At 41.2% G+C, this 16,862-nt stretch overlaps 1 protein-coding gene across 1 annotated transcript; it reads left to right on the top strand.

Moving 5' to 3' along the window:
* The first annotated feature begins 296 nt into the window (after positions 1-296).
* LOC124161577 lies at positions 297-13,591 on the top strand. The gene is made up of 2 exons (XM_046537956.1): positions 297-429; positions 9,464-13,591. The coding sequence occupies exons 1-2, from the start codon at positions 423-425 to the stop codon at positions 13,384-13,386; spliced, it is 3,930 nt and encodes a 1,309-aa protein (XP_046393912.1). The 5' UTR covers positions 297-422; the 3' UTR covers positions 13,387-13,591.
* Positions 13,592-16,862: the final 3,271 nt, after the last annotated feature.

Here is a 16,862-nt window from a genome sequence, read left to right as displayed (position 1 = left end):
CGAGGGAGGGAGCTGGGCTGCGCATACCGCGATGCTGCGGAGAGAGCAGCAGCCGCGGCATCCCTCCGACGAGAAGACGGGACGAACACAAGAGGAGCGATCGCGCGGTGGGGGATGGGCCGGAGGGGGAAGGGAGGGGGGCGACGACAGAGCGATGTGAGCAGATGAGTGGGTGGTGATCGAATTTCGCACCTTGTCCGAACTGGAGTGCTCTCTGTCTTCCCCTCCCCGTCATCACAGGTGACGACATGCAGCCAGATAAGCGGAGAGCGTATAAATGGTGCTGTCCGCGGCTGCAGAAGGCCACGAGCACCTCGACAGCAAAAGAGAGAGCTAGCTGAATTGTATCGAGGAGATAACCGGGCTGTGCCAGGAAGAAGACGAGCAGCCGAATTAGAGAGAGAGAACCGTTCCGGCCGATTATGGAAGGTACGTACAGTGCACACACACTCGAATATTCGCGAGGAGGACTGACTCTGCTGTGGGCCTCTAGATGTGCGCTTACTCGCCGAACATTCAAATGGGTTTCTAGAAGTTGCCGCTGGCGCCGATGAAGATCAGAGCGATCAAAGTTACACGGAGAAGTAAGCTCTAATTAGGGCTGTTAAAGAAAATTTATATTCGCGTTGATAAAATCTATCGCATTCGTAGCATAAAAACGCTCTTCATCACTGTTACAATTATCACTCTACTGCAAATAATGAGACTAAAATGAATACTCTGCTCTGCGATGGGGATAATTTTGAGAACCGATTGAAATCGACCAAAGCGGCGACGAGCAAAAACCATTGTGCAATGGGACGGCGGCGCGTCCCGCTGTGGCTCCACTTGTGATATTGGCCACTGAGGGCGCATTTTCATCGGTTTTCAGAAATTTCCGCAGCGATAGGTGCAGAACAATCCATTTAGTCTCATATTAGCAACATTTGGGAATTTGAACTCGCGAGAAATAGCATTGAAGCACTACGAATGTAATAAATTCTCCAAGAATACAAATTTCTGTTTCCAACTCAAAAAAACTTGAAATTCATTAAGATGTCAACGCCAATTAACTTTTTTTCAGCTCGTATCTCCATCTGTTTGTTATCCAGAGGTTAATACTTGAGTTAGTCCCCTTCAATGTAATGGAAACTGGGAACTAGCAGGTTCTTAAATCTGTGCATAAATCCGCGTCATCGTCGATGGGTTTCACTCACATATCCTATTTAAGACACTGATTAATACAATGAAATAGCACTCACACCATTTTGAATAACAGGTATTCAATTACAATTAGTTTCCTTGAGTATCGGAAATCAGATCGGTCCACCGTAAGCGAGGCTAGTGGTGACTTATGCAAGCACATTTAGATGAGCGTTGGCTGACATCACAGAAAGTGGCCGGCTGTATAATAATCCTCTATTACTTTAACATTCGCGCGCCAATCAGTAGCGAAGGATGAGGAAGTCCCCTGGACTGAGCAGCTACATAGAGCAATACAGCAAAGTTCCATTTCCGACTGTACAATAAGCGATACGAGTTTCATCATTTGCGAATTAAAAACACAAAATGCGGCGACCAGTATTCCAAATTGGGGAAGTTAAAAAGTTAATTTTTCCGGAGAAATATAAAAGGACACAAAACAATTCCTCGCGGCTCAAAACCATGGTATCTCCTAGGAATTTTGTATTGCGTTTTGATATTTTACACAAAATTTTAAGATAATTTCCTGTTGAATCAATAAACCGAAATGAACCAAGCTTCCATAAAAGCTCATAAGAATTCAATTGATTCGGCTTTTACTTTGTGAAAATGCACGCAGAAATGAAAATACACAACCTTGGTAACTTTTCACTGGAAAATTATTTATACGTATCAAATACATGAGAATGAAGAAGATTTCGTTTGCACCGTAGTGCATGTCGGGGATAAATGTTTAACCCATGCCATACACCCTCAAAGTGGTATGTGGGCTACCAACCATCAATCAGATACGGCTATTATAACGAGAAAAGGTTAGTCAAGCGCAAAGAGTGTCCAACCCTGAAATCACCACCGGAATCCATAATCACCTTTTATTTATAATTCCCTGATACATACGTACTAGGGCCGTTTTTTCAAGCTTCGATTGCCCACGAGAAGAAAGCATAATGATCGATTAAAGTTTATTTCATACGTAAATATTTTGTACACTTGTAGTGTCCTTTCGACATAATTGCCTCGGCGATCGAGGACTGTGGAAAAAATTTACTATACCTTCTCCATAAAATGTTGCCGCCTATGACTTGCAATGAATGTTTGCATTGTCCTGAAGCTCATCATCCGTCAGCCGCCTCTTCACTTCAGCGTGAAGATGGAAGTCATTCGGTACTGGGTTGGCATTGCACGTTGGGTGATCAAAAGTATCCCATTATAATTGCTCAAGGAGCAGTTGGGATGCATTAGCACTGAGATGAAGGTCATTGTCATGGATCAGAGCACTTTCAGAAGTCAGCATGTCCCTTCTTTTGTTTTGAATGTGAATGGGCGTAAAGTTTCACACTGAGTCGCACTCTAGCCATATTACATTTTTTAAAATTCTCTTTTATCAGCAAAAAGGTCAATGATAAAGCCATTCAATGATTTTTGAGGCTGTCGCTCCGCAGTGCACTTTTTGCGAGAGAGCCAATTGAGGCAGTGCTGTTGATGAGATTGCCACATACCTTAAACTAAGAATTTGCGGTCAGAAACGACTTGAGCGTGTGGTGCGGAGGACGCGCAGTTCTCACCTGTCGCTTGTGTGGTGTTTTTGCTGATCTATCGGAGATTGAAAAAAATGGCCCTCTGACATTATTAAAATGCTCTGGGATAAATTCCTAAGTTTTCCTTTTTCTCTTTGTATTAATTTGATAGGGTGCCGAATGCATTTGTTTTCACGGTATGGCAACTTCATGGTGGTAACGATTCAGAACTTTGAACGAGAAGAAAGTCAAGATCAAAGCCAATACGTACAGGTTTAGTTTGAGAAAGTTAGCTCGAAAAATGTACGATTGAAAAGTTTTAAGAGCAAGAAGTTTGCGTTACAACGTTGGAATGTAAGACACCGAATGTTACTCCACCGTAATGGGACAATTATTTCAATTCCCACTGTTATCATTTCAACTATAGAAAACGTGGCTAACCTTGATACACGTCGTGCCTTTCAAAGAAACGTGCAAATAACTCGTGATAAACTTCCCAAATACATTCAATAGTCGGAATACTCAGTATAGAAATACAGAGAAAGCAGTGATGTTTTTCGAATTTGTTGTTTTTTTGGTGTACCGTGCGTATTATATCGGTAAAGCTATGTCACGAACACATTTTGCTGTGTTCAATTCACATGTTCACAATTTTCTGGTGTATTTTTTTAAGAGTGCTCTTTATCTATACAAATGCGAATGGTTAGCTGTGGTTTTAGCCATTTCCGATGAGATTTTCACTGGTTTTAATGAAAAGTTGTATTGTAATCGCAATTGCGAGCTAACAAAGCAGCCTTATCACATCTGCGTCTTGCTTAGAGTATGATAAACATGACGCATTTTGCCTAGCAACCAAGGTCACCCTGAGGATCACTGTCTAAAGCTCTACATAAACCATGATAGGTACCGAAATATAAAGCTCTACCTGGAACCAAACGAACTCTTTCTGAATTGATTGAGATGCATCAAACACCCAAGTTTGAGAACTTTTCGTTTTGAGTGATTGTGTTTTGCTGCATATTAAATCATGAACACCAACTGAAGTTCACTTAACTGGGCGTATTTATGATCTTGGATGTTTGAGAAGAAAACAAACTGCTTAAAAACAACTTAGAACGGCGTGACTCGAATTAATATCACCAAAAATTGAGAGAGGCGCAAGTTTCCATTGAAATTTGGTACACTTGAACGAACGAAATAGATGGCTTGGCCGTTGAATACTTATCAGTTAATCAGTGAAGACTTTATTGCCGGCTGAATGACGTGGAGTAATATACCGGAGGTATATATATCAAATGCCACCATATAATCTCCTCACTGAATTTGTTCAAATCAGTTGACTGTGGATTTATAGTAGTTTTTCACTGATTAATTGAAAATACGAGGATATTTCGTCAATATTTGTCGATACACCCATTTAATTAGCATAACAAAGCAACTTTGCGTTATTCAACCGCCTTGACATGACTACTACATTCAATGAATATTAATATCAGACACGGACTTTTGGTATGGAATTTACCTTCCCTTATGAGTATATAAGGCGTTAATTTTTCACTTCACATACTACGGTTGCTATTTTGCTAATAATTACATTCCTCGGTGTAGAATTAATATGCCTTTCATTCGGATTTTCGCCTTTAGATCGTCGTAAGTATTAATGCACACACTTCCAATGGATTGGATTTCATCATAAGTACTCGCATGGATTATTGTTACATCTTCAAGGGTTTTTGTCCACATCGTAAGAATAGTAATGTAACATACACACCCTTTTAATAACTACTTTTTACCATTCTCTAACCAGAACGACATAGCACAAGAGTTGCATTCGAAGAAAACGGGAAATGCTTTTCGTAAGGCGGTTTAGGTTGAAATAAATCATCAACTACATAGCTGAGAGGCTGTTCATTAATCATTTAGAAATCTTAAGTGCATTTTCAATTTGCAGTAAATTTCTAATTGTATGATTAGCTTTACCTTAAGTAGATCAGCTACACCTCTGTAGGAAATATCCTCTCCCTCGTTAGAATCCATAAGTATCGACAGCGGCGTCAGCTCCATATGATAGCCAGGTTTTGAAGATCGTAACTGTGTACTTCCTGTCTCAAGTCTATTCATTTTACAGTTTCAACTATATAACAATCAGTATAGTTTATTGTGTCAATTGCAATTAATGTCACAACGGTATTTTTCCCGGACACCTCATCAGGGCCGGGCGATATGTGCCACTCATCACAAAACCAGAGCTCCTACCAAAGGTATTAATAAATATCACACTCTAAATCAAGCTATCAAAAGCATAAAATTATTACTAAAGATGCGCATCACATTCCAGAAAAATGATGTCCGGCGGCAATTTTAGCTCTCCGGACCTGGTACTGACTGCGACGAACAATTTAATCGGGCCGTTGATGAATTTCAGAACTACTTTCCAAGATATACACTGCTTCACTTAGAATGTTATTTTTAGGCGAAAATAAGGGTAAGTTCTTCGATACCAAAATTCTTCACTTTATTTACTTGAAACACATTTAGTTTTTCATAGCGAGATTAATTTGTACGAGCGTGCTGCGCCCGCTCACAGTGGGCTTCCCCCGCTCTTTTCAATGCAGGTCCACAGAGGGGTAGGCGCGTTTCTAATTTTAAAATGTAGAAAAAAAAGGCAGGGTCTAATGTACAAATTTAATTGGAATGTACATGTACAAATTGAGGTCAGAGGACCTCTTTAAACACAACATTAGAAGTAATTACACTATCCTCTGTCAAACGCACATGATGACTCATACTTACGTATCTACAGGAGACTTGAATGTGGAATCAGCCGCATTTTGATAAAAGTTATTTCAAGAATGCGAGATATTGTTGCATATGAACAAATGTATCAGTTTGTGCGCCGTTAACGTCAGGAATATTTACCGTTTTTTTTAATTATTTAAAAACCTATTTTAGGAAACAATAGCAATATTTAGGAAGCAAGATATACCGTCGCATGTTCTCTGATAAATTCTGTGCATTTTGGTACCTCATTTGTAGAGTTTGGTTGCGTATAAGTTGAGAAAAAGGTACAGTAGAAATAATATAGAAGATAGTAGGCTTTTGAGAGCAGCTGCGTATTACTCTAACTTTCATGGCCATTACAGAGCGCATTCTTAGGCGATGAATATAAATTTGAAAGTTTGATGTCATTTATCTAAAACTCGTCAAAAATTCTCCTCCCACTCGACTAGAGTGAGTTGACGAGGATACAAATGGCTTTGTTCACTTTATTTACGGTCGTGCGAACACCAAAGATTGAAGTTACGCCAAGTCAAGTGTTGTGATCAGGGTTTCAGACTTTTATTCAGATCCAATTCCTTCTTCTTCTAGATTAAGAGTCCGAGAGAAAGCTGTAACGTTCACGAATCGTCAAAAGGAAGCCAAACGAGAGGAAATAAACCCAAATGCACGCGAATATAATTTCAGATTTGTAAAAGCAATCTCTCGGATAGATATCGAGTAAAATTTGACAGAAGTAGGCGCGGATCATCCAGCGTCAAGCACTGTGGTTTTTGACCAAAAGTGAATTCGAAGTAGCCGTACGCACGCTCAAATCCACCATTAGTCGTTGAGCGATCACGTCAGCAACCCGAGCTCGCTTGTGCGAAGCTCACGGAGGATTCCATCGTGAAGGTCAAATAGTGATCTATATATATTCTTTAGATAACACAATGGATAGTAAGTAATAGAGGGTGATAATGCTAATCCAACTATAGCATGCAGTAATCTACTGATCAACGATCGCGAAGCACAAAAGCAGATAACATCGTTCTTCTCCCCTTCTATCGTTGTTTTTTGAGTGTCCTGATCTCAGTTCCGAGAAAATTCGAGCATTTCAGTTCCTCTTATACACGTCGTCTAACTATCGGCAAAGCAATCGCCGGGAATGCAACTTAAGGCGTCAGACGAAGACAAAATAATCTCTGGGAGTCGTGATAGCTAAATTAATTAAAAGGCTTAAAGAAGGCTTAATCAGAAAGGCAAAAAGAAGCTGGGATACGTTAAGTGTGCTGCGTTTTAAGTCCTCGGAAGAAGAAGTAAAAGAGAGTTGCTACTTCGCACTCGGTCAGACCGCAACTCGAATACGCAAAGAGCATACGGGATCCGGCACAGAAACACTTCACCCGTGAACTTCATAGAAAGGAGGGCTATGCGATTCGCCAAAAAATCGTACATGTAAACAGAGAGGACTTCATAGTTTTGCACGAAGTAGGACGCTAGAGTTTCGGAGGAATATTTCAATTCCCATTCAAGAATTTCTCAAAGTGCAAGATGTTAAATATATTTCATGGTTGCATAAAGTATTATTCATGCGTGCATAAAGTATGAACGAGTAAATATGAAATAAGTATGAGGGAAGAATGTGTAGTATCATTATGCTATTGTTTTCGCATTAGAGTTTTAGGATAAATTAATCAAAAGTAGACTTAGAAACTGACTTAATGTTCGCAAGAAATGCTTACAGCACTGATCCTACCGAGTTATAAGTCAGGCCAAGCAATGACGATCAAAGACTACAAGTGAGTTATAGAGTAATAAAGGCAATGTTGCCTTATAAAGCGAAGGAATTCTGCTCGATTTGTAGCTGGCTGGAACTTAGGGAAGCGAGTAATATTACACAATGTGTGTAATCATGCAATCAAGGAATCTCATTAATTACTATAATAATTTGTAATTATGAAAATAATGAGGATAATCAAAGACGAATATAACACAAGGCATTGATCGCAGGAACTTAATTCACATCTCAGTTTTATGTAATACAATTTTCCTTACAAAAATAACATTTCTTCGTGACTTGGTCAGTTCATCATTTGTGGCAGTCGATTTCAATCATTTAAATAAGATATTTTTTTCAAATTGTCGATGTTAACAAGTGATTTTCGGAAAATGTCCACTTCAAATAAATTAAGAATGATTATCGGATTTCAAAGTTTTTAAGCGTCTGCAGCTAAATCCGTGATAAAGCAATGCTTCATTAATGAAGACAAAATCATTTACTGTAAACAATAGCGAAGGAGGTAATAAATTTTTTCCCCAGCGATATCCCGATAAGGATTCACGTATCATTTCAAATTCCTGCAATCCCCATTCAATAATTTCTCAAAGTGCAATATGTTAGTCTATAGTCGGCGATTGTAAAGGATTCAAAATTCTCGGGCTACCCACCGAGTAGGCCGTTGAAACTGGCTGGACAAATCCTCAAGTAGACGGCACGGCCTTAAGGATATTTAAAACCCTCGGACAAAGCCTAATCATGCAACCTCTAGCAAATTGTGTCCAAAACACAGCGAATGTGCATTCCAATCGAGAGGCTTCCATTTAATTCTCGTCACACCTCCTAGACGTCGCATGGGTCGCTTCCTCGCTGATGCCTCGCAAAGAAAGGACAGTCAAGTGAGCGATTTTTTGCCACGGCGAACGACATCACGACTAAAACGGAAGATTAAGTCATCTTTCACGCCTCCCCTCCGAAATTCTGGCGTGGACGAACATCGCTGATTGACTAAATAAAAGTTCACCTTATTTCTTTCACGATTTTGTAAATGTAGTGCCTGCATCACGTGTTACTCTGGTCTCCAGAACCTTAGTACGTGTGCCTACGTCTACGTAGTGCCTTCGTAAGTCGATAAATTAATTGTGATCTCCGATTGGTTGCTCCGCGCTAGAGCTATATCGAGATTCTCGAGCTAACGGCTTCAGCATTCGCAGGCATACATTCGAAAACAAGCAATCGGTGTCGCGCGCTAGACTGAAGCATGCCAAACGTGCGTACCACTTCAGTGGCACGGAAACATTTTTCACATCAAAGTCATGAAATACTGAGCAATCGAAGACGGAATGTCAATTTGTATCAAACGATGAAAAATTGATCATCGTGATGACACCTTAATGCAAAATACCTTATCACACAGATTGATATCACAAGATATGGGTCAATTGATCTCATCCCACTTGCGACTGATTGTATAGTGCTTATCTTCCCAGGAACCTTTTTCTCTTAGCGCTCAAGTGAGTTGAGCGTCAATTGTTATCGATTGAATTCACACGACACACCCATCATCAATCACTCGTTAAACATCTACGCATTAACATTTTTATATGAGTATTTGCAGCCGGTAGGAATTCGTGGAAATCCTTCAACGTAGGTGTTGAAAGAATGATAACTTTACTTTTTCTATGTGGCGATTAACTTTTTTAGACCAAGGTGTCGTTATAGCGTAATAAAGAAAATATTACCCTGCTAGGAAACAAATGATAGTGACAGATAAATCACCATGTGGAAAAAGAAAAGTTGTCATTCCTTCAATACCTAATTTATACTTTCATATTAATATCGACTACAGCCCCGTTACATCTATATGGACAAATATTAAAATTTAATTAACACATTTTCTGGCATATTTAGCCAATATATAACAAATGAAGATAAGGTTATCGCACTTGGCGCAATAGAACGGCCACCCAACACCTTTTAATAACATTGTGCAAAGGAAAAGTCCAGAATAAAAAATAGATACGATCATTAATGCTCAAATAAGGGATAAAATTACAAAATCAACGCACTGTGATACATAATGATGATGATGATGATGATGATGATATGGTAATTGGGCATAGGCAAAAATTGTGACGGGTCCAAATGGGTTAAAAACATTCTATTGCAAAGCAGATAAAACTTTTTTTCTTTGAAATTGAATTTTAAAAAATCTTTCTCGTTTCAGGAATGGAAATAAAAAATGTGATTGCAATCATCGTACTATCACTGATCGTAGCGGCTTCGGGGAAGACCGCGAGGAATGAAGCAACGCCGTACCAAAGATTCTGCACGAACGCGAACTGCCCAACCTATGAGCACAGCTCGTCAATAGTGGCAAATGGTGAGGACTGCGACTCATTCTGCATATGCACCTGTGATGGGGCCCTATACATGAAATGCCCTGAGGGATTGCAGTACGATGACAGAACAAAGAGTTGTGACTGGCCATCAGTAGTGGGATGCGGTTCAACTACGCATTCACACGGTCCAACAACAACTCCCAGGCCTCAGGGATCGTGTGAAAAAGTAAAACCAAAGTGTCCTGCAAATAATGGAGTGAATGCTACACTGCTGCCCAACCCTGGTGACTGTGGATCCTATTGCGTTTGTGATTGGGGAAATGCCATTTGGATGCCATGTCCGGCAGGGCTAGAATTCAACCCAAAACTGCATGTATGCGATTGGCCAGCGCACGCAGGTTGCAGTTCAACAGGCGAAGGTACAACAGAGAAGCCCGGAAGTACAACCAGAAAACCACCAACGCCACCACATGGTAACAATGGATGCGACAAGGTCCAATCAAAATGCCCAGCAGAGAACTCAGGCAACGCCATCCTAATGCCAAACCCAGACGACTGCGGATCCTACTGCGTATGTGACTGGGGAAATGCAATTTTGATGCCTTGTCCTCCAGGATTAGAGTTTAACCCTAAACTCATGGTGTGCGATTGGCCAGCTAACGCCGGATGTAGCTCAGACCCTCCAATAACAACCACCCATGATAATTTTACGCCAACTAAGCCTCAGCCTACACCAGGAAATAATGGCTGCTATAAAGTCCAGTCACAGTGTCCAGCAGAGAATACCGGAAACGCCATTCTCCTTCCTAACCCTGACGACTGTGGATCGTACTGCGTTTGTGACTGGGGCAAAGCCATCTACATGACTTGTCCTGCCGGATTAGAGTTCAACGCTAAGCTGATGGTGTGCGATTGGCCAGCCAACGCCGGATGTAGTTCAAATATTCCAACAACAACCTCCCATGATATTGTTACGCCTACTAAGCCTCCGCCTACAGGAGGAGATAATGGCTGCTATAAAGTCCAGTTACAGTGTCCAGCAGAGAATACCGGAAACGCCATTCTCCTTCCTAACCCTGACGACTGTGGATCCTACTGCGTGTGTGACTGGGGCTATGCCATCTACATGACTTGTCCTGCCGGATTAGAGTTCAACGCTAAGCTGATGGTGTGCGATTCGCCAGCCAACGCCGGATGTAGTTCAAACATTCCAACAACAACCTCCCATGATATTGTTACGCCGACTAAGCCTCCGCCTACAGGAGGAGATAATGGCTGCTATAAAGTTCAGTCACAGTGTCCAGCAGAGAATACCGGAAACGCCATTCTCCTTCCTAACCCTGACGACTGTGGATCGTACTGCGTTTGCGACTGGGGCAAAGCCATATACATGACTTGTCCTGCCGGATTAGAGTTCAACGCTAAGCTGATGGTGTGCGATTGGCCAGCCAACGCCGGATGTAGTTCAAACATTCCAACAACAACCTCCCATGATATTGTTACGCCGACTAAGCCTCCGCCTACAGGAGGAGATAATGGCTGCTATAAAGTTCAGTCACAGTGTCCAGCAGAGAATACCGGAAACGCCATTCTCCTTCCCAACCCTGACGACTGTGGATCGTACTGCGTTTGCGACTGGGGCAAAGCCATCTACATGACTTGTCCTGCCGGATTAGAGTTCAACGCTAAGCTGATGGTGTGCGATTGGCCAGCCAACGCCGGATGTAGTTCAAACATTCCAACAACAACTTCCCATGATGTTGTTACGCCTACTAAGCCTCGGCCTACAGGAGGAGATAATGGCTGCTATAAAGTCCAGTCACAGTGTCCAGCAGAGAATACCGGAAACGCCATTCTCCTTCCTAACCCTGATGACTGTGGATCATACTGCGTTTGCGACTGGGGCAAAGCCATCTACATGATTTGTCCTGCCGGATTAGAGTTCAACGCTAAGCTGATGGTGTGCGACTGGCCAGCCAACGCCGGATGTAGTTCAAACATTCCAACAACAACTTCCCATGATGTTGTTACGCCTACTAAGCCTCAGCCTACACCAGGAAATAATGGCTGCTATAAAGTCCAGTCAAAGTGTCCAGCAGAAAATACCGGGAACGCCATTCTCCTTCCCAACCCTGACGACTGTGGATCGTACTGCGTTTGCGACTGGGGCAAAGCCATCTACATGAGTTGTCCTGCCGGATTAGAGTTCAACGCTAAGCTGATGGTGTGCGATTGGCCAGCCAACGCCGGATGTAGTTCAAACATTCCAACAACAACTTCCCATGATGTTGTTACGCCTACTAAGCCTCGGCCTACAGGAGGAGATAATGGCTGCTATAAAGTCCAGTCACAGTGTCCAGCAGAGAATACCGGAAACGCCATTCTCCTTCCTAACCCTGATGACTGTGGATCATACTGCGTTTGCGACTGGGGCAAAGCCATCTACATGATTTGTCCTGCCGGATTAGAGTTCAACGCTAAGCTGATGGTGTGCGACTGGCCAGCCAACGCCGGATGTAGTTCAAACATTCCAACAACAACTTCCCATGATGTTGTTACGCCTACTAAGCCTCAGCCTACACCAGGAAATAATGGCTGCTATAAAGTCCAGTCAAAGTGTCCAGCAGAAAATACCGGGAACGCCATTCTCCTTCCCAACCCTGACGACTGTGGATCCTACTGCGTTTGTGACTGGGGCAATGCCATCTACATGAGTTGCCCTGCCGGATTGGAATTCAACCCTAAGCTGATGGTGTGCGACTGGCCAGCCAACGCCGGATGTAGATCAAATCCTCCAACCACAACCACCCATGATAATGTTACGCCTACTAAGCCTCAGCCTACACCAGGAAATAATGGCTGCTATAAAGTCCAGTCAAAGTGTCCAGCAGAGAATACCGGGAACGCCATTCTCCTTCCCAACCCTGACGACTGTGGATCCTACTGCGTTTGTGACTGGGGCAATGCCATCTACATGAGTTGTCCTGCCGGATTGGAATTCAACCCTAAGCTGATGGTGTGCGACTGGCCAGCCAACGCCGGATGTAGCTCTGACCCTGTACATCCACCAACGCCTCGTCCTGTAGATCCTACCGGTCCTACAGGTAGACCAGGAAATAATGGATGCTCTAAAGTTCAGCCAAAATGTCCAGCAGAGAATTCCGGCAATGCCATCCTTTTGCCTAATCCTGACGACTGCGGATCCTACTGCGTTTGTGACTGGGGCAATGCCATCTACATGAGTTGCCCTGCCGGATTGGAATTCAACCCTAAGCTGATGGTGTGCGACTGGCCAGCTAACGCCGGATGTAGCTCTGACCCTGTACATCCACCAACGCCTCGTCCTGTAGATCCTACCGGTCCTACAAGTAGACCAGGAAATAATGGATGCTCTAAAGTTAAGCCAAAATGTCCAGCAGAGAATTCCGGCAATGCCATCCTTTTGCCTAATCCTGACGACTGTGGATCCTACTGCGTTTGTGACTGGGGCAATGCCATCTACATGAGTTGCCCTGCCGGATTGGAATTCAACCCTAAGCTGATGGTGTGCGACTGGCCAGCTAACGCCGGATGTAGCTCTGACCCTGTTAATCCTTCACCCTCTTCTAATTTGTGTGTCGATATAACTTGTCCTCCAACGAATGGCGTAAATGCTACCCTCCTTCCGAATCCCCATGATTGCTCCTCATACTGTGTTTGCGACTACGGTCGTCCATTTGTAATGCCTTGTCCCTCTGGCCTTGAATTCAATCCTTCCCTGAAGGTTTGTGATTGGCCGAATAACGCCGGTTGCACAATAGCATCATGAACACTCTTTGAACACCAGACTCACTGACACTGTCAATATATATTTTTTATCGATTGATGTATTTCGAACCACGTTTTGTTCTTATTTCACATTTTTGTATTTCTAAATGCTATTTATGTATTCAATCCTATAGACCTTTTTAAAACAATGAAGAACAAATGTTGCAATTACTTTTTATTCAATAAAAGAATGTTTTCATCCATTATTTTTTTTACATATTTTCATGTCTTTTTATAACTTTTATATTTTACAATCGACGTCTTAATGAATAAAAATATGATGCCGTCTATCATCCTTTTTGCCTCAAATTATATCTAGAGAAATACCTACCCAATTTTATATTGCCAAATCTTTTAAAATTAATGATATTTTCTGAGTTTATGCGTTACAAAGATAATTTAATAATTCTCTTGTATCGTCTTGTTCGTGACCTCAATTCACTAAAGCCGCACGCATATTTTGTATCTTTCATGAATTTGGCCACTTACAATATGTTCTTTTACGCGGAGATTCTTTTAAACATGTTATATTTTCGTGTTTTGTAAAGAACAGTTACCACCGTCCATTGCTAACTTCGCCTTTGCGATCGCAGGGAGGCCATGATTCTTATCCCGTTTTTCCTTGCCTCGCGCCGAAGTTTACTTCCTGTTGTTTCTTTACGCTAATGCACGTTATAATATCGCTAACTATTTTTCCATTAGGATTGAAACGTAGAAGTTCGATCGCTAGAAAAAGAAGATAATGTTCGGGAGGTATCGTGCGGGATATAGATTTCTTTTCCCCCGGAAACGGGCCGATACGCGACAGCTATTGTACGTCGAAAGATTAATTAAATTTGCTTTCATATTAAGTCAAATCCTTTGTACACATATATTTGAGGCGATTTCACGAAATTAATGTAAATGAATTAGTTAAAGGCTTCGAGATTAATGGTTCGTTTTATCACCTTTGGATGCAAGTTGGCGAAGGTCAGTTTAAAGAGACCTAAATGGTGATATAATTGGCCGAATTTAATGTAAACAAGCTGCAGAAAGGATTCCATGGAGTAGTTCTGTTAAATTCCTTAGTCAAATGCTGTAAAATATGTCAGAACCATAATCTTACTAAGTCGAGCAGGAATCACTCCCAATGATATGTATGGTTTTACAATTCGCAACCCGAAACGTCGGTGCTTTTCGAATATATTACCCGCGCGAAAACCCGAGAAAAGTTTAAACATTTCTATTGGTGTTGTTAGAGTCACTTTAAACAAGACCAAAATCAGTAGCACATAAGATTACCAAAGTTTTATCGTAAGAGGAATATGCAATATCGGTTGGTTTTCAAAGATATAACAACTGAACATCGGACGAGCGAGAACATTGCAATGCACAAATTAAATAGGAATTCACAAGAATCAATAGCGGAAAATTTATTACAAACACGTAATTGTGACGGACATGATCATTGATCAACCCATGCACTTATACAGGCTTTCATAAAAGTTGCGCCTAATAGGCCAAAAAATAAGGTCAATTACTCCTAATATTCAACATTGCCATCATCCTGCATTTCAAAATAATTGAAAATTCCATATTTCATAGTCCACGAGAGTAAAACCGTCCAAAGTTATTTTTTTAATTATTCTGTCGCTATCCTGCAACTTTCTCCCTTTTTCCTAAGGTAGACTTGACTCTTCAGTTAAAAACGCTGTAGCACTAAGGCAATGAGAGCATAAAAATCATTTTTCAAGAAGCAGTCACTTGTTCCAACAGGGGAAAGATATACTCCACGTGTGCTCATATGTATAACTCGCAAATAAGTCAATAGATTCAAAGGTAATAAAAAGTCTACTGAAATAGGTAATGATATTCAGGCCAGAAACTGTTAATTCCAAGGGTATTTTTTTTCGATTTCAATGCAATAACTCCACAGAAAATTTTAATTTCCTGGCCCAGCGTTGATGTCGAAAACTCTTCACGCAACTTTAAATTTGTTGCTGGGTCAGAATTCTACGATCTGAATCGATTAAATACACTCCATTTGAAAGTGTACTGCGAAGGTGAAAAATTACAATAAATGAGTATTTAAAAAAATAATTAAGAAAAATGGATCATTGAGTTTTAGGCCCTTAATACAATGACAAGTGAGCACTGACGCTCGCCAAGCAAAAGCAATATTTAGCATGCTCATCATTACTTACTCATCTAGATATGAGTGATGATATTAATCGATTAGAAATGAACGATATATCTTCAAGTGTGATCACTCTTTTCATCCTTTTGGAAGTTACATAATTTTCGCACGACTTAAAGTGTCTCATTAAGCTTTTATATTCTAGTATATTCTCCGGTGTCCCAACTTTTTCTGAATGACAATTGGTCCTCATCCAAGAATTCTTCTGACCTCCGTTCCATTCTCCCGATGATTATCCTCGACAGAATCGTCGACGCTTGTTTCGTCAGAAAGCTTATGGTCCTTAAATCACCAGACTACTGTGTTGTCTTCATTTTGGGAACAGGACTGAAGACGTTCTTCTCGAAGTCACTTGTCATACCTCATGTTGAGTACATTTTGTAATTGGTTCAGTAGAGTTAGGATAAAGCCTTCTCTCCTCCATTTTGACTTATGCTAGCTCCGTTGGGATCCCCGGAGCATTATACTTTCGCAGGTCTCTTACTACTGCGTCTCTTTCCGATCTTAAAATTGGGGTTCCAATCTCATCCCTCTCCACTTCCCTTTCATCTTCGATAATTTTTGCGATTTCTTTCATTGTATAACTCTTCCAGATATTCTCTCCCTCTTTCTATTTTCTCTTCGTTTTCAATCAACATATTTCGATTCTTGCCATTACAACTTGCACTCCTTTCCTCGAAATGGTCACTCACTATTTTATGGGACATCCCATACCCTATTACGCGATTATTTTGCACGTCCTCGCATACAAGCTTCTCTAGCTGTTTTTCTTTGCAACACTCTTGTAGCAAGCATGCCCTGATTCGGTTTCCGCGTGCTTTTACTTTCTCCTTAATTCAATGAAATCTAGCATTTCATCTATGATCTATAGCCTACCCTAAATAACTTCACTCGCCCCCTCCGGAAGTTCACTTCCAAAATTTCACAGCTATTATCTAATGATTTCTCATTCATATCCTCTCCTGTTTTGCTCTCTACTGGTCCTTGAAATGCAAGATCATGTCGTCACTTCTTTACTTTCTTACTTGCCGTACAATCTTCAACGATTGTTTTAATTTCTTCAGTTTCCGATGGCATTTCATCATCTCTACATTATGATCACTGTCGAATGAATTTCTTCCACCCTCAATTCGGGAATAAAATGGATCCAATCACAGCTTTATTATGTGCGTTTTTAGAATATAAGTTCATAAGACGAAAGTTAATCTGAAAAATCCCGGCGGTCACACCATAGTAATTTGAAATTAGGTGCCGTTAAGTGGAAAAATTCCAAAAGAATATTCTTTAAGCTCTGCATATGA

Source organism: Ischnura elegans, chromosome 6 (genome assembly GCF_921293095.1).
Source record: "Ischnura elegans chromosome 6, ioIscEleg1.1, whole genome shotgun sequence".
NCBI classification, from domain to species: Eukaryota; Metazoa; Arthropoda; class Insecta; order Odonata; family Coenagrionidae; genus Ischnura; species Ischnura elegans.
The sequence above is the reverse complement of the archived record's forward strand: the minus strand, read 5'-3'. Positions and strand labels throughout refer to the sequence as shown.